This window comes from Temnothorax americanus, unplaced genomic scaffold (genome assembly GCF_048541705.1).
Source record: "Temnothorax americanus isolate GAGA-0224 unplaced genomic scaffold, ASM4854170v1 Scaffold1, whole genome shotgun sequence".
Lineage (NCBI taxonomy): Eukaryota > Metazoa > Arthropoda > Insecta > Hymenoptera > Formicidae > Temnothorax > Temnothorax americanus.
Genome location: NW_027509230.1, coordinates 4,528,933 through 4,553,517, shown reverse-complemented (window position 1 = coordinate 4,553,517; position 24,585 = coordinate 4,528,933). Strand labels below are relative to the sequence as shown.

The 24,585-nt window shown below is 37.7% G+C and overlaps 2 protein-coding genes across 7 annotated transcripts in view; one reads left to right on the top strand and one right to left on the bottom strand.

The window, feature by feature from the left end:
* Positions 1 to 10: 10 nt before the first annotated feature.
* Positions 11 to 9,289, top strand: Sclp (leucine rich repeat containing protein 20 sclp). Of its 2 annotated transcripts, none has more exons than XM_077402876.1 (4): positions 11 to 882; positions 6,304 to 6,447; positions 6,581 to 6,748; positions 7,094 to 9,289. In XM_077402876.1, the coding sequence occupies exons 1-4, from the start codon at positions 729 to 731 to the stop codon at positions 7,255 to 7,257; spliced, it is 630 nt and encodes a 209-aa protein (XP_077259002.1). In that variant the 5' UTR covers positions 11 to 728; the 3' UTR covers positions 7,258 to 9,289. The 2 variants fall into 2 exon arrangements, with proteins under 2 accessions (XP_077259002.1, XP_077259012.1); XM_077402886.1 differs by lacking the exon at positions 11 to 882 and adding an exon at positions 4,131 to 4,703.
* A 1,667-nt stretch (positions 9,290 to 10,956) lies between these two features.
* The window catches only part of Cip4 (formin-binding protein 1-like Cip4), a 33,915-nt gene continuing 20,286 nt past the window's right edge, over positions 10,957 to 24,585 (bottom strand). Inside the window, exons 3-11 of one of the 5 annotated variants that reach the window (XM_077402748.1) lie at positions 21,721 to 21,771; positions 19,835 to 20,141; positions 19,414 to 19,560; positions 18,596 to 18,952; positions 16,422 to 16,451; positions 15,182 to 15,489; positions 14,691 to 14,882; positions 13,985 to 14,121; positions 10,957 to 13,805 (exon numbers count right to left, since the gene is read on the bottom strand). In XM_077402748.1, coding sequence (XP_077258874.1) covers positions 13,648 to 13,805; positions 13,985 to 14,121; positions 14,691 to 14,882; positions 15,182 to 15,489; positions 16,422 to 16,451; positions 18,596 to 18,952; positions 19,414 to 19,560; positions 19,835 to 20,141; positions 21,721 to 21,771 — 1,687 coding nt within the window. In that variant the 3' untranslated portion in view covers positions 10,957 to 13,647. The remainder of the gene's footprint in view (positions 13,806 to 13,984; positions 14,122 to 14,690; positions 14,883 to 15,181; positions 15,490 to 16,421; positions 16,452 to 18,595; positions 18,953 to 19,413; positions 19,561 to 19,834; positions 20,142 to 21,720; positions 21,772 to 24,585) is intronic. The other 4 variants (XM_077402762.1, XM_077402755.1, XM_077402773.1 and 1 more) reach the window with 4 other exon arrangements.

Genomic DNA, 24,585 nt, shown 5'->3' with positions numbered 1-24,585 from the left:
ACGGGCCTCGGTCGCCGTGACAGTCTTCAGGTACTCCAAGGACCGAGGACTTGTAAAGTCCTAAAGTTGCGCAGGAAGTCGGCCGGATTTGCGTCCCGCTGAAGTTCACTCGCGAAAACGAGGATCCCTTGAAAGTCACGCTCGAAGTGGACTTTGTCCCGGGCGAAGTCTCCATCGTCCTCTGAAATCACTCGAAAGCTTGAAGGACGTGAAGGAAATCGAAAATCTGCGTCTTTTTTTATTTGGACGATTCTTTGAGGAACGCTCTGGTTATTCGAGTTAAGTTCGACTCTCGAAAGAAGTTTTCACAAAGAAGAATACTCTTCGGAAACGTTGGGATCCGATCTCTGCGCGGATTTTCATCCTGGCAAAAATTTTCTACGCGGAAGAAATTGGATTAACTAAATTCAAAGTATACCAGATCTAGATTTCTAGCCGAAGTCTTTCTATCTTCGGTACGCGGACTTACCGGATACAGTTTAGAGCTTTGCCAGTGACCAAGGGGTGTAAAATTCATGAGAAGAACAACAGCTGTTTAAGCTTGTATGATGTTTTTCTAACGATTATAATAGAAATCGAACAAGAGAAGTTACTGCCAGAGTAGTTTCTTGTCGAATGTGCGAAGATCGTTGCTGATTTTCGACATCACAAACTCGAAAGATTTACATTATTCGCGCGCTTGTCGCTGTAAGTTGCAATCCCTTGTAAGAACGAAGTGTTAAAGAACCATGAGGCCGCCGTATAACGAAGAAGAGGTGCAGCAGATCTCGCAGGAGCAAGGCGAGAGGAATGTCGCGATGGCAGTTTGCGTGCAGCTGGCTGGTCGGGCGATCATCAGGGTGGTTTCACGATGCGAAGAGGCCCAAGATAACTGCAATTTAGGTAATAAGATTGTGCGTGAAATATATTATTGTTTAAAAGACATTTTAAATCTTAAAGATTTTCCTCGGATATATCCAGAATAAAATTCTGGAAATCCTTGCAACACGTTCCTCAGATTAAAAGACGACTCGAATCTTTGAAACGCTTTTTAATTTCTTGGCCTCTCCTGCTATGAATTTTAATGAGTTTCAATGCCGAAGTGTAACAGGTCTATACTTGACTACAAATTAAATAAAAATATTTAGTACGATAGATGTGGAAATCCTTTGACTTGACACAGATTTTTTGACGTTACCATCTAAGTTAAAATCGCGCCATTAAGAAAGTTATCTACGAAAAAGCCGAGTTTGTAAACAGTGTAAACACCATATATGCATGTGTCAGTATCGACTGTACTTCCTGACTCGAGATAACTTCCACCCTCGCCTTATCTGTATAACGCCGTCTGCGCACACCGTAACCTTGATCAACAATGCTTTTGCTGTTTTTAATGTGCCGATGCTTGTGACTCACCACACCTTTCATAAAACGTACTCTACAGATTACGATTGCACAGACTATAATCAAACGCAGATTGTAATTTAATGAGCATACATATATGTACATTGGAAACAATAACTTTGAGAATTTCCGAAGTTTAAAATCGGGGTTTTTGCATATGAACGAAAAAACGATGAGCACTGAGTAAATATTCGTGAAATCAAAACGTACGCATATTCGTGCTGTTCGATAAAAAAAATGTACCAGTTCAATTTTCGGAATCTGTACAGCGTCGCGATTCTACGAAATCAGAAATTTGTAACACGCACTTGGATCGCAGTCATATAAGACCTTATGAAATGAAAAAGTTTGTAGTAACAAAACAGTAAAGAATTAATTTCAAGCATCCAAGATTCCTTTAAATTTGAATAAGTTCTGAATCACTGATGCCAAGAAATGCATTGTCAAAAGCCTATTTCCTCGATGTTTTTATATATTTTGATTAAGATTAAAGGCTAACAAAGGTCTGATTCTAAAGATTCATGATATTTAATGATTATGATAGCAAAGATTTGTGTTAAAAATCTGCAACATTATAATTCCGATTGGAGAACTTGTGAAAGTTCTAAAAATCTGAAACTGCAGAGAAACGCAGTTTCTCTACGATATAAACATAATATTCACAGGGCAAATCAATTATCGGATTACGATAAAAATATCACAAGTGGCTAAGCGGTAGAGATCGCAACAAAACGTTTTATGCGTATTGTCCCGTTAATACCTATCTTATCTAATGCATTATCGGTGACTCAGTTTGTTTTATGCGACTAAACGAACTCTCCTACTTTCGTCAAGATTTGTGATATACGTTTTTTCTCACACGCGTAACGCTGCATGCATTAAGAAAAAATGAAAAAGAAAGGGGAAACACACAAGGAACGGCAAATAAAAATTGATCGTCGAGATCGTCGGGACGCAACGTATCGGCAACGATTTCCTGTTGCGGCAAAAAACTTATAACATAGTTCCGTAGAAAGTACGGATCATGCCAATGACGTACGTCCTCATCGCGTAAAAGCAATCACATAGTAGTAGTGCGTGAAAAACATTTCCGTTCCACTTTGCAATCTCAATATTAATTTCATTAAAGATAAAGAGATACAATTATATCATATAACGAGCAGTGTGAAGAAAAATGTATCACGAATAACAAAAGAGAGGGAGGATTTAAAAAAATCTCTCCTTTTCCCGTTTATTTTTTCTATACCGCTTATGAAACAGTTCACAATGATGTAACTGCAACGATAAATTACAAGTTGTGCAAAGATATAATTTATGTGTTTTAAAAGCTTTTCAAGACGTTTAAATTTCCTGCCCATGAAAAATCAGCAGGATATTTACGATATTTGCAAAGTGAGTAGCTGTTACTACAATAGCTAATAAAATCGAAGATATGATACACGAAGCTGCCGACGATGGAGAAGTTATCCAGGACTGGATAAATAAACGGGTAACGTTTCTCGAGCATCGAGCTCGCGGATAAAAGTGGAATGCTCGCTTAGCAACTCTCCGGCATAGATAATTGACTGGATAAACATTGCGTTACACAACGCGCGTATCCGGCCTTTGTCTCTTTCCTTCTCGCGTATATCGCGAGCCTCGCGGGACATCAGCTCCGGTGATCTTCTGCGGTCGGTATCGTCGTCTGGGTATTCGCGCGTATCTTCGGGACACCCGATGCACCGCACGAAAGGTCGATCTCGGAATAGTAAAGCGAAGCCTTGGCAATGCTGATCTACGCGCTCCGAATATCGGAGGCTGATGTTCCTCGCCTTTATGAATCTTTTTATTGTATAGCTTCAAATACGAGACACGCATCTGTAATACGAATGAAGCGGGCAACGAACGACTGCGCTAGCAATAAAAATCGCTGGTATTGATCCTCCACTGATTCCAATTCCGGATCAAGTCCGTGTCATAAGACTTCTAATTTCGTAGAACTGTGACACGTTACAAGTTTAGCGCGCATTAATTGTTAAAGATTTAATACAAACTGACATTGACTTAGATTATAAATATTGAATCTTCAATATTGCATCCAGCGAGATAAAGAAATGAGTTTATTTTATAAAACATTCTTTTTTTTTGTAATCATAGTTGCTGCAGATACTGCACCTGCAGCTCTGCAGGTGCCATGTCTGAGGCTTTCGTGCGTGGAAGAAAGATCCCGCGTAAGAATCCAGAAATGCAGCAACTTTCCAGCGCGAAACGCACAAACGCGTCTACAAATGCGAGAAGTTCCCGTATAAGGCATCGCGCGACCTTAAATGGCAGCTTGATATCGGGCCTTTTTTACTACTTTTTTGGCGAAGAAAAACGATCGCACGCACGTTAACTAGCCGCGTGAGAGCAATAGCGAAAAATAACTTTCATACTAATTGCACAATGACTCTCATACTAATTGCACAATCGTCCGTTCGAGTATTTTATTCCCACTTAATTATCTTTTGCGCACGAATTATAGAACATTTGACAATATAATATAATCCAAATACTTGTTTGCGAAAAAAAGATCATTCTTAATTCAAATGAAAATGAGTTCAAAAGAATTAAGATCAATTTTCGTAGAATAGTATTAAATTAATTATAATTGATTAATTATGATTGATTATGATTAATTAATTAAGTCGTGCCTTTTTTAATAATATATTCTGCACTTCAATCTATCTATATAAGACTCCAACATTTTTGATAAGAATCAACTAATCGCGCAAAGTTCAAGATCTCCGATAAAAATATTGTGACACATAAAATTAAAGTTTATCAAAATTAAATCCAAGGCCATATGATTCAGAGCAATTAGCTTATCCGGAAACGGCGTCGTGACAAACAAATAACAATCTGACGACTACTTTCACGCCAGTCCCCTTGCCTTATATGTTAAAAAAATATGCAAAAATTATCAGTCGATTAAGCCGATTAAGCTCTCGTCGAGCACTTACGAAACGTGATGTTCTAAATATCTAAATCTTCGATTTTCGGCGCAACGCGCAGCCATATCGCGTGCGCGCGCTCGTTCGGCCATCGCGGAAACAGTTCGTGCATTTCCCTCTCGATAACCCGAGATATCCGAGAATGAGCCGTGAGACGAGTATCACGGCCGACCAGGTGGTGGGATTTATTTCGGCAGGCACGCACAGAAATAAATGCTTCAAACGCAGTCTCTGAACACCGCGAGTCGGTGAGTCAGTGCGGCCCGGCGACGGCGACGTCGAAAATGGCGCACGCCGTTACCAGAGTGGTTCATCGCTGCGAGGAGGCGAAGGAGAACGAGAACCTCGGTAAATTCGGTGAAAGCGACACGCGATTCCTTTTTCGCCAGGAAGATTGTTTAATCCGCGACGGGTCCGCCCGGCCAGGTTTCCACCGTATGGCGTTTTCGTAACGCGCTTATATTCGCATTTCGCATTTGGTGCGCGACCGGGACCGGGGTAGCAGAAATTGCGAAAACGGGGCTTAATTGATTCTTACAACCGAAGAAATTTTATTGTACAATTGTACAGTTTTCTCTTTGCATCGAGTTTGGAGATTTCGATATTCAACCAGCGTCCGAATTTACAGAATGACAAAATTTTACGAGAATTTTATATTTCTTGGATTCTCCACGAAGGTTTCCTCCACGAAGAAGAGGAAAATATGAGGCAGCATTTTTTTTAATTATTATTAGAATTTGTTGTGTAAAAAGTTCAAAGGCCGAGCAACTGAGAGATATTAAATTTAAAAACTAGTTTTAAAAATAGTTTAATATCTAAAAATTAAAAATAGATTGATATCTCTTAAATCTACATATAGGGACGTTTTTAACATCTCTCGATTGCTCGTTTATTGGCCTGTGAACTTTCTACTTACTACTACATTATTTTAAAACACAGCACGAGCATGATTCTTTTTATAGTTTATTAGAATTGGATTGAGGATTCGATAATTTTGCTCGCCCTCACGAAGCGCATAACGAATCCACGTTTGTGTTGAATTACTAAATCGCGCAATTCTGCGCGGCTCGTTATCTTTCCGGAACCGCGTGCGCGCCGATGTTATAATGATCGCGATTCGCGATGATTGATAAATATATAACGCGGAATATACGTTTGTTCCGTAACACATTCTCGGCTCCCGCGCGTTCTTCGAGTTGGATTCAGCGTCGGCGGTCTTCCGTGCTGGAGAAAGCGTGAAACGCGGCGCGAGCTGACGTTAAGTGCACTTTCAGCAGTTATGATGCGCCTAGACTGGCGTTTTCTCATTTTTTTTCCGAGTGGCGGAGCACCTTTACATTATAATTTCATTATTACAGCTTAACCGATGTTTGTCGATATCTGAACGCGCGCGCGGGAAAAAGTCGTATGTTCTCTCGGTTTAACGTTAATCAGTCATCACGGGTGGAACTCTATTCGCGCATCGAAAGAGGCTGCCGCAAAATAAAACATTGGAAGAATAATTTATTTTAGTGCAAAAAGAGTTATTTACTTCATCCAATGTTTCGTCGCTGATTGTCGATATTCGATTGTCGATTTCCATTAAGTAATTGGAGAAAGGGAGAAGGTATTTATATAATGGATAGTAGGATATATGTCGAAAGATACAAGATCGCAATAAATAATGGCCTACACTTTCATTATTTATGAAGGATGTGTGCGGGGGCCCCCGGAAATCGAAGATATTAATTTTTATTTCATTTTTAAAACACGATACTCGTTTCGTGTTTTAAAAATGAATTTATCGCTGAAATTGATGTTAATTAATTTCGAAACGACTACTCTAATTTCTACATGGCGGCTGAAATTTAACGAGAACCCTGAAAGCCATTAACTTAAAGTCACGGGACGTTCGTGTTATTTTTCTTTTTTCAGGGAACTGTATACGTTCTTTCGTTTTACTTTTTAGACTTATCAGAATGCCAGCTCATGCAAATCCCGGACGCAGTTTACCATCTGATGCGGCACACGGAGCTGAAGAGATGCGACCTTTCCGGCAACGTGATCACGAAAATCCCTCCAAAGTTTGCCGTGAAATTCTCACTAATCACCGGTGAGTGATGAACTATAGAGCAGTTTCAGATTAAATCGCCGCTTTTATAAAATTTACTATTAGGAGAATTTCCGCTTATAAAAATCTCACATTATTATTATGTATTTCAACAAGACGCGTATTGTGTTTGCAGAATTGAACTTAAGCCACAATCAGATGAGCAAGTTGCCCGAGGAGCTGGCCGAGCTGCAAGCTCTGGAACGACTCGACATCTCGCACAACACTTTCATCGCTCTACCATCTGTCGCCTGGCGGATACCGCAGCTTAAACGACTTCTCGCCAGCAACAATTTCATCATCGGTCAGTATCGATTAACTTGTCGTTATGTAAGATCTTCATCGAATATTATTGAACGGCAACTCGATCAATTAACGGATCGCACAATACTTCTCCTCCCAAAAAGTATCCTAAAACCATGCAATTATTAAAATAATTTTGGATGTACTAAAAATATCAACATTAAGTATTTAATTCAAGGATTAAAATCGATATAATTTCAATGAGTCCAATTTCTAATGCTATATAGATCGAAAAAGAGGTCTTAGGTAAATTATCGCATTTCTATCGTGATCAAAAAACAAAGGACAATTTTCAGAATATAATAGATTTTCTTGAAATGACAACATTATTGGTTTCATTCCGCAGACATCGACGTCGAGAGGCTCAGGCACGCGCCCGCTCTGGAATTCATCGACCTGCAGACGAACCCGTTACCGTCGAGATTGCACGACCTCCTACGCACTCTGACCAGGATCACGATCGAGCTTACTCCTCGGCAGATCGAGGATTGGGAGGACTTGAACGTTTAAGCCACCTCCCGAGTGAGAGCAGCCCATTTCGCGACGGGAGACGCGCCGGGGGAGGCGATTCCATCCCCCGCGTTCTCTCGACGAAGATTGCTCAAGACTTCGCGAACTATAATACTTATAGAAGTAGAATCGACATTTTGTACAGTGATAACGCGAAATGTGTGATAACGGGTGCCGCGGATCGCCAGTCGACACGGCCCGCTTGTATCTTTTATAAATGTCACTAGTGATTTGTACTTAATTACTGCGGATCTGTTACTGATCTCGTGGAGATCGACCGATCCCTCGTTTTTCTTTTATACCGCGTGGATTTTTAGATTTTATCGCGATACCAGCCATGAGCGACGCTGTTTTGTGATACATAAATACTTAATTCAATCGAATTCGAGGATTCTTAGATCTCACGATTGATGAAATTTTGAATATTAGAACACTTTCAGTATCGAATCCTTGAATTGTAAACTATTGGACCATTTGAATCGTTTGATTTGGATTTTTTCGAACCTTCGGGTTTTTAAATCTGCATAGTTAAATGTGCGATCTCTAAAATTCAAAAGTCTCGGATTTACAGAGCTTAAGACTTGAAGAAATATTTGCAAAATATTAATCTGTCGTTCATGAATACAACTTGTATCGACTGTATTTGTATTGTAATTTTCGTCCGCCAGTGTCGCGGACAATTCACACCGCTATGGACTGCCGATATATATATACATTATATAGTGCAATCTTTTTAATATTTAACATTTTGCACTCGAGTATCATGTGAAAATATAACAGAGATGTTACAATTTTGCATGATTTAATGTTACTATATATTTATAAAATATTAAGAAACAGTGTGTGTAAAAATAAAGATTCCGTAACTCTTTTGTAAATTACATTTTGAGGACGTTTTCACGTTTTACATGCATTCGTAAATCGGATATGAAAAGATTAACGCCTCGCAAATTGATGAGTTTCGGATAAATGTTAATTTTTTTCACTCGAGTACAAAGTGTTAATTAATAATGAAAAAGTAACGAATGACAAAAATATTATTAAGTAGCTATTAACGTCTGGATATAGGGTGCCCCGTGTCTCCGCGAGACTACGCGCGTTCTGCGCGTCGAATGGTAATTACAATTGTAAATTCGTTTTATCTTTCTGTGCTTTTGATCTAGTCAGTCATTCTTAGACGTACGGATCTTGAGATTTACAAAGGTTTACGTAACCGTGTCGAATCCCGGATTTACGGACAATTACGTCCGTGGCATTTGAATAATTTCAGTTCATTTGAAGGTCCCTCAGATTTAAGAATCATTGAAATTTTCTTAAATAAAAAAAAATATAAAAATGTATAACTGATAAATCTGTAAATCTCTAGTTTCATACATCCTCAGATTTGTAGAAATTTGAATGTGGAGACGCGCGAGACGTCGCAATGCAAACAGCACGAGAAGCACGAGAGCGCATTTTTTTTCAATTATATATTTCGCACCGTTCCTAGTCTATATACATCCTAATTACAGTGATTTCTATATCGCAATTTGTATCTTATTTATATGAATGTTCCCTAGAGTCTCGCGAGAGCACTTGCGTCACGGGTCAGGAGAGTAGTTGTTGGTCCGTATTTTTATAATTTATTCGCCGATTGTTCGACGCGTCAGTTGTTAAAATCTTGCAAGATATGTGTCGCAATTGTATATACAATTTTTGACAGGGGAGTAGAAACTGCTTAATGCTTTCAAGACAGATGGACACTTTTACTCGCTTAATAAATTTACCCACATTCTGTATTACGTAAAATAAAACTATCCGAAAGTTATCGAGCCAATTTTGATACGATGCATGCGTGTGTCGCGACTGTTATTAATAGAGAAACGTAAATGGTGCACTCTTATAAAACGTATTAGCTTCGACGGATGGAAGGTCGATGTTCTACTTTGAGCCACTAAATGTGTCGTGTACGAACGTATGTACAGGGTGTGCCGAAAAACGTCTAAAAAAAAAAAAATTGCCAGTTAAAAAATAAAATATCCCAGAACTCTCAGCTGCGTTTTTATCTATTCCTGATTTTATATTCTGAACAAAACGCTTTATCTACAACTTCAATTGCGCTAATTAATATTAATACAACTAACGCTCAACTGATTTCTCTTTTTTTAACTTTACAAATTAAATTAGCTTTATGTAGTGGAAATGAAATTACTCACCGAGCTGCTGGTGCCTGATTAGCTTTACGTTGAAGCTGCACGCAATCTCGATATCATGAATACTCGCTCGCGTGATTAGAAAACAGAGCTAATTACGATCGATAGTATCGTAATAGAACGAAAAGTACTGCGTGGTACAATAATTGTTCGATGCTTTGGTCAGTACTCGCGACATTTATTCGCATGTGCAACATTGCTTCGATGATTTAAAAACACAAAATAGCATTTTATTCAAAAATGGACATAAAACGACGCAAAACAAAGATGACGACGGCGCACGCTAGTTTTAATTGCACTTTTTATATTTTTGCAGCTTCTTTAAATAACATTTTTGAAATGAAATACAATCAATGCCAAAACAAATATCTTTTACTTCGTACAATAATAGTTACTAAAAAAGAAAAAAAACGTTGAACATATTAAATAAATTACATTCACCGAACAAAAATATCACGTTCACGTTTTAATAATTATTAATATCGTACGATTATTATAAAAAAATAATTCTCAACGCGTGTTTGCGTAAATATAGGAATATTATATTCGCGATTTAATAACTATCACTATCACATTTACTTCCTTTTGATTTTTATATAGCAATAAAATCACGTAAAAATTATATTTAAAAATTGTTATACAAGAAATATAAAGTGCGGCTGTTTGAACCGAAAAACTGGTATTCTTCCAAACATATATTTTCTATAAGAGATAAAATTAAATACTAAACGCATCGAACGCATGAGGAAGAGCTCTGGATGTAAAGGCGTAAATATATTACCCACGTTAACGTATCCGAAACAGTTATATTGGTTTAGTACCTGTATTTTTTCAATATTAATAATAATAATAAAAATAATAATAATAAAGTATAATAAAACGCAGAATTAATTATCTACAATGCTTGTTCGCGCGTATAGAGAATCACAAAATATACATAGAACAGACACAATGAAACGTCGGGGCGCACAGACGGCCCCGTTACTTCGTCTTGACATACGCCGAGTAGTTCCCTTGTTTTCGCCGTTAACGAACCGGAAGCGATCAAGAGCGGGGGCAGGATGCGCGTGTGCGTTAGTATGTGTCTGAGTGAACTATTGATATTTATTCGTGTACTTGCGTACGGCTATAGTGAAGCTACGCCTTTTCTTCCTGACGATCGAATATATAATATATACATATGTATATATTATATATACATATATATAATATATGTATATAATATATACATATACATTTTCAATGCGAGAGAAAGTTACACGATTCCCGGATGCCACGAAAAATTACGATAAATGCATCAGGTTCTCGCGGTCGCGCGGACTTCCTTCCGGGACGTATAGGGATCCTAGGATCAGTTCCTTCAGATATACCGCATCTCCATGCTGCTTTAGCGACCATTCATCGAGGCTCTCGCTATCGCAAAATATCGCCCGAAGTAACAATAGTGACAGGCCGACGCTATAACTTCTACAATTACAGCTTGCCGCTACGATTATCGCGAACGCTATTTTTTTTACCATTTAACAATTTTAATATATCGATGTGTAGCACCAACGCAGCACAGAGCATTGCCGCAGGATACCCGGATATTTTAAGGACCAGGCTCCTGTCCGCGACAGAAGCGTGTCCTTCCCGGGGCTTAATATCGATTCTGGCACTCGCATGCTGGGCAGCCTCGCTCTCGCTTCCATATTCCTGGCAATATTTACATAAATCTATCACTAACTAGTCACATTCAGGCTCATTCCTTAAACGCGGTACGCCGACCAGCTCCATCGGAACGACTCATTTCTCGTCGCAAATTGATGTTACGCGTAACCGAGTCCCGAGAATCTCACGACCCTTCTCGTCGTACAGATATCCTTTCGCAGATTACATGCGCTTTCAAATAAGCTAATCTCAAATCTGTAGATCGTTGAAGAGTCAAGAATTCTATTAGGATTATAAAATATTTTACATTACGAAAAATTTTAATTTTATAAATTTTGGCACATCTATACATATGTATATTTATCCGATTTTATAAAATCTTCGTTTATAGAAGCTAGCTTTTCGCACGAATTCCAGATGCTACAGATTCATCACTTCTTGAACCGAAGAGCTCTAACTTTAGAAGCTTTCGATTTTACAAAATCGAATACATGGATATTCAATTATCCATTGCCAAATTTTACAATCCTGTACTGTACGCATCCTAACTACTATAATTTCTGTAATTCTTTTCTCGATGCCACTATACTTCGGAATCTTGTCGATCTTTGCAATCTCGATTACGAGTAAACATCAAGATTTTGCTCGACTCGCGCGAGCACGACGAAACCCTATTAGTCTCGTGCTCTCTCAGCGTATGATAGTGAGTCGTGTGCGTGAAACAGTCGGCCGCCTTTTACAACGTCGAGTCAAGTATACAAAAGAACGATAAAACTTCGGTGCGGCGACAGTTACAACAGTCGTGATTAATTTGCGAGTGACGAGTAGGCGGAGCGCGATTATTATTACTAAGATAGTTACTTCTTTTTTTCTCTTAACGGGGATCGTTAAATGTTTCGCTCGTGCACAGCTATACGGAAAAAGGATACGTCTCGAGAAGTGCATTAAAGACCATTTCATCGTCGACTCTTCACGAAAAGACAATCGCGCTTTAATCCTTAAGCAGCCGCATTGATGTTAATACTGAAGCGATCTGTATAAAAACTCATAAGTTCTCACACGGACAAAAGACTCGTCTTAAAATCTTTAATCAGAATATTGCACTATTTTCGTCGACCATTATTCGATAGACTAAAAACTGGCATTTCCTAATTGCGATGTTAAATAACTATTTTTCTAAATAATTATCCAATAACGTAATTCTTCTGTTTCGATTCTTGCTTCTGCTCAAGGATTAAAAGTGACAAATGCATACAATTGAACATGTATATTATCGGACATAACGCTATCATACAGATGCCTAAATTCAACCCTTACCTCTGGATTCGTGAGTTTCCTGCCGTAGATAGACTTTGGGGCCACCGTGGCCCTTCGTGTAAGATTACTTTAAAATAATTTAAAAAAAAAGAGAGATTTATGTATTTACATAGTGAAACATAGTACACAGTCTGCAAAAAATAATACAATATTTTTAAATAAAAAATTTTCCGAGATTAATAAAGTAGTAACTATTGTTATCATTAGTAATAATTTTGACGAGAACCGAACGCCAAGAAATGCAGGTCCCGATGTGATCCTCCGCGCATTGAATTTCCTCCCGCGATAAATAATAATACAGCCGTATTTCCGCGGTAAAAAATTTCATAATTAATTAATAATCAACAGCCATTAATATCAACTTATATAATTTCAAAATAATGCAGGTAAGGCTGTAGGGCCGCCGCGAGCCTTCGTAAAAAATCGCACGCGAAAATAATGATTTAAATGTAAATTTAAATAATACATTCGCTATTAATAATACGCTATTAAAATCTGTTAAATACCTTTTTTTTAACAGATAATTGCTAATTATTATATAACAAAGCATTATATTAAATAAATCCGGATAAGGGTGAAATATGTCTCTTAGTCTAATAAGCCCAAAAATGAGCTCGACTCTATCCCTATTACGCTTAGATTGTTTGATCACAAAACCGGGGCTATTTGTTCGCTTTATATCGTTCCTTTGTTTCTTCCTGATCGATCGGCCGATCGATCGAACAGGAATACTTAAGAAGGAAATGTGTTGGAGGTGTGTACGCAACAGTTGACAACAGTCACAATTTCGTTGAGAATACTAGCACGCAATAATCCGATTCCGCTATAATACTTCCACTTTTATAGATTGTGATCGCGGGTCTTTAGATTGACAAACGATTTCTCAAATCCGTGATTGAGAAATTCTGTTTTCATCTATCTTATGAATCTTAAAAGATCTTCATAATATATCTTAAAAGAAGCTTCATAATATATTTTGCGTGTGCGAATATTCACGATTCTTAGCTGTTTCAAGTTCCTGCATCTTTAAAATTAAAAACCTTGTGATGTTACGTTGTTCGAGTATTAGGCCTGCGATCCGCTATTGACGTTTCGGTATCCCGTGCCAATTCGTCCAACACATGACCCTCGAGTCTTCGACGACGCCAAATGCGTTACGCGTCTTCGTTAATAATCTCCTTCGAGCGGTTCCATGTCGCGTAGTTCCCCTTTAACAACCTAGAAGAAGCGGCTAAGTGTTGTACAGATGACACTCTATGTACGAGGTCGGCACGAAGCCCTCGATCGGTTGAGAAATGCGTCGCACTCTAGTCCAACCATCTCCTTGATCCAGCTCAATCATATACAGCTCTTCGCCGTCATACATCGGTATGGAACCTTCGCTAGTCGCTGCAAATAAAATAGTAACAATGATAACAAGATTAAAGATTAGGATAACAAGAATAAAGTAATTGTTCATAGTTTTTTTTCTCTGTTGCACTTTAATCTAATTCGTGTTTCCGTCCCTATAACTGAGAACATAGAAAAGTAAATCGTGTGGGTGCCCATAGATTTGGACGGACTCTCACCATCGAAAGGATAAAGCGCCCGACATGTTCCCAATGGCGGTTGAGCGTCCACTTCGTCATGATAATACTCCTCGCAGCCGCTGCCGGGTAGCGACGTTCTCGACTCGCCGAGGCCAGATTCCGGGCTGTTCGTGGAACTGTGCATCAGTACCATAAAGCGAAAACCGTGGCTATTTGTCTAGTGTAAAGTGTCTAATCTACTCAATAACCGAACGCTTTCGCGGAAAGGTATACACAACAACTAGATCGTAATGTAATCTGGACCTACAAGCAATTGTGAAGCAAAACTCCATTCGTCACACTAATTTGTCGAAACGGGGAAAACAGCGGTGACTCATGTAGTAACACTTTTCGTGTTATCTCTGTTACTTATGTTCATTAGCTCCGATAAGATAAGAACAATTGCCATAAAAGCCAAAGACATTGCAATGTTTCTGAACATGAATTTATGCAGAATTATGAAACGGATAAATTATGACACGGAGAATCTATGAAGTATATAATTTGAGTTCTGGTAGAATATAAAAATAGAATATTAATATAATAGCAAATAATGATAAAACATTAATAACGATAAAACGGTACGAATAATAACACGAAAGAACAAATTTATGAACTGAATATGTACGCATTCTAAAGGTCCCGAGATTTTCAGAGTGTACGATGTGACCTGTGCGTTATTCTGTATATTACCGTGATAACTTACCCATGAGTCGGCTGCGGTGTGCTCGGCGCGCTCTTCTTGTGAACCGGTTGATTTGCGTTCGCGTTACAGACGCTCGAGTCCGAAGCGGATCTCGAAAGGCTCTCCTCGCCGCCCGAGTGACTACCTCTTCGTGAACTCAACGGCCTGGTTGCCGAGCCGTTAGTAGTAGGTTTTCGCTGTGCTTGACTTGGGCTGAAACCACGCCAAGTTACTTCTTTACCTCTCTTGATTTTATTATTAAATGGCACAACAATACTGGCCCGTTCAATTAACTGTGTAGAAAATTATATATTTCAACTTATTAAACATTGATAAAGTTGCACGATAAAAACCTGTATTATTATATACTGTTACTTTATATAAATATAAATCTTTTACACTCCACGTTTCACTTCTCACAGTTGCACTATAAACATTCCTCGCTTTTTTAAAGCGGTTATTTGTATGAATAGTGAATATCAGCTTAGTTCCTTGCACAAAGCTTCATTTACCTAGATAAATTGGCACCAGCGCGCATTGCTTCTTCGAGGTAGCCTTGAAACTTTGCCAGTTCAACTCCGAGCTTGTCCAGTTTGTTACTGGACTGGTTTAATTGCCCCTCTATACTCATTGGATCTCCAAGGGCGGGGTTCTGCTCGTACACGCCTTTCATCTTCATCAGACCGTCCCTCGCCGCGGTTTCTTGCTGAATCTTCGCCTGGATCTCGTCCAGTCGCTGCTGCAATCGCTTTTTCCGCTGATTTGGTGGCAGATCGCTGCAGTCCTCCTTGGCACCATCACCGTAGCCAGGCACATTATTCTGGAATTTCATACAATAAGTGTCGAATCCTATAGAAATTATTTGTGCGTATTCCTGAGACCCAAAAATTTTCTTTGCACTAAAATTCTTCGTTATTAAAATAATTATCAAATTATATCAAAATAATTAATATAATAATTGATGCGTATATTAATGATAAATTATGTGGGCAAGAATACTTCAATTGATTGTGAAACGCGAGTTTTTTCTCTTTCTTTCTTCTTTTCTTTCAACATGTCGCACATTCTAGGTCTCAGGAAAATAACAGAAAGATGAGAAAGCTTGGGAACACATTTTGTTGTAGTAGCAACTCGGTTCGTTAATGATCTGCGAATTGTTAGTGGAAACTAGCGTATACAAATTGATATTGATGGACAATTTCAATATTCAATATCGCTCACTGTTCTCTAAGTTCTAAGCGATAATAGATAATACGGATAAAATGTATTCTCTGCGGTATATAAATAATGAACAAAAATCAGAACAAATTATTTCAGAAATGGGAATAATATTTAACCCCTTTGGTGCTAAAAAGTTCAAAATTTGATGCTAGAAAAATTAAAATTTAATTTCTTTAATTTCAAAATTCAGGTTTTTTTGGAAAATTCGCAGATTTTTAGGTTGATGCTACTAAATATTGAAACTCTACAATTCCTGCATTTTGCAGGCTCTAGAAAGCCTTTGATTTTCGCAGAAATTAGATTTATTTAATTAATTTAAACATCTCACGGATGTAGGGATTCTTTCAATTTGATTTTTTACGAAACAATCGAATCAAAATACTTAATTCTGCTCTCGAAGAAGCGATTGCCTGTCTCATCTATTTATTACTGCATGTAAAGAAGACGAGCAAGTCGAGCACTTGTAAGCATTCGGCTAAGCACCAGAAGGGTCAATCGAAAACTGACTTGGCAATTGTATAAAGGACAGACCTTTAAAGCTATGCACACCTCGATCAACTTCTGTCGTTTGCATGAAACAAATCCAAAAAGCGTATCATTCAGCGAATGAACAGGATGGACTATTAGCAATAGCATAAGCGAGACCTCAGATCCTTTCGGAAACATTAATCTCAAATAGTATAAGATATTTTATTTATGTCACATATATAACGAAAAACTGATCTACTTCTAATAATAATGGTAATCAAAATTTCACGTTAATTTAAGTCTAAGCTACTACAAATCTACAAAGCTACAGATATTTAAAAATACATTAATTTTTAAATATAATTCTTCAATTTCACAAATTCTATTTCATAAATTAGATTTTTTAGATTCGCAGATCCTCAGTTCTCAACATTATAAATTATTTTCATATTAAATTCTAGCTCAATTCAATTTCTTTGTTATATTTTACATATCGAATTTGATTTAATTTAGTTACAATATAAAATTTTAATTACATTTTTCACATTACATTCTGTAAGTGTTATAGTCCATCAGTCTTATATTGATTAAAATTAATGCATTCGCTGGGGTTCACGCTCTTCTAACAAGACATTTTAATGTTACATGTATTTTATCTTTATGAGGCAGATAAAGAGTTATTATATACAGAATTGCGAGCAAAAAAGCGGTCTACGAAGTACTTACTAAGTGTGATAATATCCCAATTCATAGCCCGTGACGATTGGAAACAAGAAGACCACAGGCAGATTGAACCATCCACCAAATTAATAGAAAGTAGAGAAGAAAAATAATAGTTATGTTTTTTGTTATACGAGACAAATGAAAGACTGATTGCAAATTGTAGTCCGAAAGTATAAAAATAAAAGAAGATACAGTATTAAACTCAATTCATAGCAATTTTTATCATAATTTATCAGACTTTGTTCTTTTTGTTACATTAATCTAGGAGTTAAAATTTATAAAAACATTCAAAACATTAATTTCGAAAATTTACGCATACAGAAAGTTAAAATAAAGATTAAATATTTCTAATGTGCATTATATAATATCGTTATACCACTATCATTATATTATTATATTATTATAATATAAATATATATATATATTACATATAAATATATATTACATATAAACATTATATAATATAAATATTAATATGCTATTTTTATTAAATCTTGTATACTAGCAGATAGGGAGTACAAGAGACATTATTCCAATTTTAATTGCAGTCTTAACTATGATTAAGATTTTGTGTTCTCCAATTGATTTTATCAGTATGAGTTCATATTATTACATATGAATAGAGTTTTCTGTATCGCAAAGCTCTTGTAAATTTATAGCAAAATCATTTCAAATAATAATAATTGAAAAATGCAAACCGCTTCAAGTAATCATAAGATAACAGTGCACAAAATAATAATTGAGAAGTCGCTTGTAAATGACGTAAATAACTGTAGCCAGTCGGAAGAATACGGAATCTACTAATGTACATGCGCAATAAAAATACATGTGCATATAAGAGCAGGCCTGTCGGCGAATAAGGAGATGCAAAGTATACATACGTAAATGATAAGTTAAAAGAATAAAATAATACTTCAAAGGATTGTCGTGCATGCTACAGTAAAAAATCATCTGCAATATTCTTAGCAATTATCCTTTCCTTCTCACGACCTCGCAGGTGCGATAAATAAATAATGCAATAAATTATGTTAGTTCTTCTTTTAAGTCGTGCGAGTCCTCGGCTTAACGCATTACGAGTCGAAAACAATCAGAAATTATTTTTGTCAGTATAAAAAAATCTACAAATTATGTAATTATGATATATGCAAAGGAATTATTGTGAAAATTTATTAGATCGTCCAGACTCGACGACTTCACAAGAATGATGCGTATAGGATGTCTGAAAAAATACTGTTCTAATTAAAATTCATAAATTCAGAATCATTAATAATAAATAATTATATCGTTTATCTTGCATTAAATTAAAACGGAGAATTACAAACAGAATTAAGAGAATTAAAAAAAATCCGCGAGAAAAATGTAATTATTTTTCAATATTTATCAGCAGGTTTCATTGAGAACATTTATTAATATTATCTTTTCAGTACATCCTATGCGTTGTAACGCTGCACCAATCCCAAAAGATCCCAAAAGATTTGCAATAATCTTTCAGAGCAATACGGACGAGTATCTACCTTATTACTGCCGAAGATCCCGAAGAGGCCGACCCTCTTTTTGATCTTGCCACCGGAGACGGTGCCCTTGACCGTGAGGTGATTGTGGATCGGCTGCATGACCGGCTGGGCCAGTTGACTGTTGCTGTCGTAGTTCTTGGCGACTGATAGGTCTTCAAAGGGAAAGTCTCCAGGTGGCTGGAAACCACTCTTGTAACGTTCTATTACCAACATCGTGTCCTCCTTCTCGTTGATCTCGTTCGCCGCCTTCTCAATGCCATCCAGGCACTGAGCAATTATCGGCGCCACTGCCCGCTCGATCTCTACCGATTTCATCATGTAATTCCGCATGTTCTTTATCCTTTTCTCGTCCAGCTCCTGCGGCAAAAGCGTGACGTATAAGAGAGGATTACTCATGAGAAAAGATAATTGGAACATTGAATTGAGTGAGATAACATTGTAATAATTTCCAATTAGGAAATTAATACTACTAATTTATTAAATTGATATCGATACATTTGCAAGTACACAACTAAGCAGACCAATTAAAATTTTTTTTAGCTATTTTTAAAAATTTAATTAAAAATTAGAATTTCGCGATTAATCAGTGCAAAATTTAATCCATGATTGTTCAAGTTTGACAAATATGTAATCATTTCAAACGTTCTTTTTATCACGTTAAACAGTTTTTTGAATAACAGTTCTTTATATAACGACAAAAGGGAGAATACCTTTCCGAATATTACATAAGAATTACGGACAATATAAAAAATATGTATAATAAAACGGATGTAATAAAACGTGGACGCAATCGTGCACAGTTATAACAAAGTATGTACCTGAAGATGTTGAAACACTTCCGGCATCGCTGTGTGGTAGTGCAACGTCTGCATGTCATTCGTTTTTTGCAGTTGATTCGCGTACTCCGTTTTGGCTTCCTCGCTCTGCTGGGTCTTCATCGTCATATTCATCCTCTGCTTCTCGACCTGATCGTTGCAAAAAAAGAAATTGGTCATCATCGAGCGTCAATGTACACAATTTTCATCAATCGTTCATAATTTGAAGGCACAATTTCTCCGCACGTTCTATCTATGCGTGGAAAAAACACAACTTGAGATTCTATCTATGTTCCGTTGAAATGATACTATACTGACGTTTCTTCCCACTTATTGTATACATGTTGGGCCACTTTCAGAGAAATACGCCAGCGAGACCTAGTCAGGTTTATCAAACGATAGGAGTTTTTTTTTTATCACGCACCTCTGCTCTCGAGAGATTGAGATCCGCGTCCGCTCGCTGATAGTTCTCCACGGCGCGCTCCGCTTCGCGGAAGGCCTTCTCGTAAGCCTTCCTGGCACGCTCCAGATTGCCGATCTGGCCGGCTAGGGTGGCCATCAGCCGCGCACCCTCCTGCAGATGCTTCTTGCGATCCTCTTTGAAATCCTTAACCAGGATATTGAGTTCCCGCAGAACGTTCGCCTGAAGATTCTCCGCGATCACCTCCCGCTGACCGGCCTGGTCGTTCACTTCGTTCAGCTCCATTTTAAACGCCCGACAAGGACTATACCTGAGAAACACAAACTTCGTTCTTCTCTTTGTTCTTTTGCTCTATGTTTACTTTATTCATTTTCTACTTTCTCTTTTTTCGTGAGATTTATTTTCGTCTGATTAAAATCTTTTAAATCTTTTCTTTTTACTTTCTTAATATTTTCAAAAGTCCGCCTTTTATTTTCTACTCCCTCAATTTTTCCTTAAAGTTTTCGTTTAATACTTTGCTCCGTCATTTTTTGATTAATAAATTTCTAGTTTTTCTTGTCGAGAAATCTTAATGACCTAGCTGTTTAAACAATTTTAAACAATTTGGATTGTGTACGCAAACTCTCTTGCCTTAGTTATAGATAAGATGCCTTACTTGTAGATAACGCGTTAGCTAATTTAACATAAATGTTTTTTTTTTTTTTAATTATATAGTGTAATCGTTACATACGTGACAAGAATAATTTCTGATCTACACAACGCCAACGCAGGCTGATTTCACAGAATGAGAGGAGCTTAAATCTCGGCCCACGTCGATTAGTATGACACACTCTTTATACTACTTCATAAAAAACCGACCGGGAGAGCGGAAATTTATTTTGCGGAATTAAACTTATAAGGCATCTCGCCTATATTGCCAAGTATAATCTCTCTGTAAAATTAACACCTTATTAAAAAGATTTTGATATATAATATAAAATTCCGGCTCTTCTCTAACGAGTTTCAGAGTTCCTGATTACGTTTCGAAAAGAGGTTTAATGATTAAGTGCAAAAAATAGAAATCTAAAGATATAAGGTGCTAATATCACGTTTCCATTGCACAAAAATTGATTAACTTTCGAATTTCGAGAATCGATTCTAGGTCGCGAGATAAACAGACTGACTCTGCTCACGTTTCTTTTTCGTTAGTTTTGCAAAACGTGTTTGCGTTGACGTTTTGCTAAGTTTGCGGATATCGAACGAAAGAGTTTCACGCGAGAACGAAAAACGGGAGCGAGCCGTCGCCGGAGAAATTCTGTTGAAGCAAAATTCGCTTCGCTTTAACTCTGATATTGTTTTAACTCCCGCGTTTTATTTTAACCCTGACCTAACCACGCTCCTATGCGCGCTTAATTACTCGCGCGGCGCGCATTCTGTGCGTCGAGTCAGAAAATTAATTATGCCTCCGTGAAAGAACTCGGAACTTATGAAGATCGGTAGAAGTTTCCTACGCAGAGGAAATATTTTCCGTATACCTTTCGCTTTAATAAATCCTGGTTACATGTTCAGAAACACGACGAAAGTTCAAGGTTCATTGCACAGAATATATATATTTTTTAATTACGGAATATATTTTTATATCGTAAGAGGCGTAAAATATGTACCCATGCTAATTAACAATGTTTCGCTCTCAGAAAATTACTATAATTCCATTCATCGTGGTGTAATTATCTACTTCCGCTCGATTGGCCACAGTAGTGGTAATTCATCTCGACCGCGGCGGACAATTTAAATATGCGTATTTATTGCTTTTTGATGTTTTGTACACATATACGGATACAACAAATTATCTGAGATCGCCGGTAACTCGAGAAGAGAGAGTACGCGCGCACATGTAGCTTTATACTTACTGATAATCCTCCTCCTCCTTCTTCTTCGGTTGATAACTCTTCACGAGACGCCTGCAACAGAGACGGGAGAAATAAGATTATTGATGCACGCTTCTCACGAAGGTGAAATGACATCGCCGGGAAACGTTAGGCGAATAACAGAAACTATTAGATTACCCGGAAGTAAACTGCCCAGAGAAATGATCTCTGTGTTATCTCTGGGTTTTTCTCATTTGCAGTTATTTTTTTAATCCAGAGAAAGTTGAAACATATATTATAAATTTTTAATACCGTCTGACGAAAAAATTACGTTCTTCAGATAAATAAAAGATAAAATCAAACTTTACATATTTTTCATATCATTTTACTTTATCTACGAATTCTAATACTAAAAGTTAGATTTGTATTACTTAGAGTAATCTGATAAATACAAAGAGATATCATAATTAAATCATATAGTTCTAAAATCATACATGCGAATATTCATTCATCAGCGAACAAAAATAAATAACTTCTTTAACGCTCGCTATGGCCAGATTTGAAAAATCTTTGCCATACAAAATGCTACATTCTTAATATTTTTATTCAATGTATAGTGCACGTTATACAATTATGGATACGTAAAATGTATTAAAAATGCTTGCTGTATTCTAAATAATAATTATACACACATGTGACTCGAACGTGTTAAACAACAACGATGCAATTATAATAATATTTCAATAGCAATACAAGAATACGCTCAAAGAATTTGCAACATCTCGCAATTTCCACACGCTCGCTTCCTTTTACGTGAAAAGCCGCTGGGAATTTACTGCAATGCGCACGCGGTCATTCCGGCCTGTCGAGGTTCATCGAGGGGTCAAATCGCGGATTGTGCCGCCGCCGCGCGCGGTAATCGAAGAAATATCAGATCGCGAGTGCGCGGAATTATTTTCGGTCGCGGCGCAGATTAAAACGGATCTGGGCGTGCCGTTTTAATTTTTACGGTGCGCCACGTCGGTCTATAAATACACACTATCAAGCTGAATCTCACGCGCTCTTGATACAGCGGAGCAACGACGCGAAGAGAGGGGAGAGAAAAAAAGAGGATGAACGAAAGAGAGAAAGAAAACAGCAAGAAAACAAGAAAATCGCTTGTATCAGGATAATTCCTGGGCAATAAAATATTTTAGAATTTTCCAAGAATCATCCATCAAATACGCACGGATCATCTTCCCGGCATTTCCCCGAATACCCGCGGATGTTGTTACGTCGGATACTCCGGATGATCCAACAGTTCCTTGACGATCGCGTAATTTTTTGGCGCGTTACACGGAGTCGAGGCAATTTTCCCAGAATCGTCCCAGAATACGCGTGCAATGACCGCCGCGATTTTGCACGAAAGTGAATCGAGGGTCGGGCTAGACGTTGGAAATTGCAGCGACGATCAAGACGAAGGACGCGGCGATGATTCGTAATGCAGCGGCAAGAGCGGCGAACCGTGCGCGGCGAAGCGCGCGAAATCATTTCTCGCAGTGTTGCACGCTCGGCGCTAATTAATGCCTTCGTTTTATCAAAATCGATTTTGACGGACATAATGCCCCGTACATTTTCTCATCAGACATGCAAATTTAATTGCAAATTCATGCAATTTACGATTAGTATAACCATTCGATTGTACAACGATAATTGTACTTACACTGAAGTAATTATTACTATAATTAATTATTAAATGAAAGTTATTGAATAAAACATATGAAAAAGATCACGCCTCGGAGTCACGCAACGGAATAAACGTTTTCAAATAATGTTTGATTACTGAAAGAGCGCGCATGAGAGTTATTATACTCCTAAACGTATAAGTCGCGCCCAAAAACGAAGTGATAAAAATATCTGCGTCCCAATAAGTCTATTTGAAATTTCATTCCGACTATAACTTTCGTGGATTATACCAAAGGGCAGACTGTGCAATTAATTACGGCTAATGTTGCGCGCGGCGCGCGACAAACATTTCTCGAAGTGTGCGACAAAGTAATTGAGCGTAATGCAAAACGGAGTAATTAAACGGCCGAAGCGGTTAGATCTCGAGACACCCGATAGAACAAAAGTATACGCTACAGTGGACGGCATTCACCAGAACGGACAAGGGATTCCTTTAACACTGCGTTAGTCGCTACAGATATCGCCTCGTCCCTGAACCCACGGGGTGCGTGAGACACGCTCGTTATACAGAATGTCCCGCATTGAAATCATTTCGCCTCGGATGTCTCACCCTTTGTCGGGGCACTTAAAAAAAAAAGAGGAAAGAAGTATCATGTACGTCGACTTGCACGACAGGGTTTGGCAAGGTGCAAGGTGTACGACAGCGCCGAGGGGCCCCGCGCACCTGCCATCGATCCCCTCGATCCCCTCTTTCTTCTCTGTCACTTTAAATTATTTTCAAAACAAGTAGAAAATGTTCCTTTGCTAATTTTCCTTTTAACTTTGCTTGCATCTTTGTGTTCCTTTGTCTTTAAGAAATTGGTTTAGAACGAAATAAAAGTAAAAATAACTAACTATAAATAAATTACTGATAAATCAAAAACGTTGAGATAAATTTAAAATTTGTTCTTGTAATTTTCCTTGAGAAACTACCGATACGGAATACGTCCCGAATTAGTCGCGTAATAAATTGAAATGCAGACTTGAGCAAAATTGCTTTGAGAAATATTTTGATCGTAAACAATTATAATTGTTTTTAAATATTAACCCCATTCACTCCAACCAGCCCTTTCGTGTCCCACCGAGTTTCTAATCCCCGCATCATAACTCACGAACAAATTGACGAAATTTAATGTTCCAAAGCGCAAATTAAAGCTAAAAGTAGTAGCTTTAATTTGCGCTTTGGAACATTAAATTTCGTCA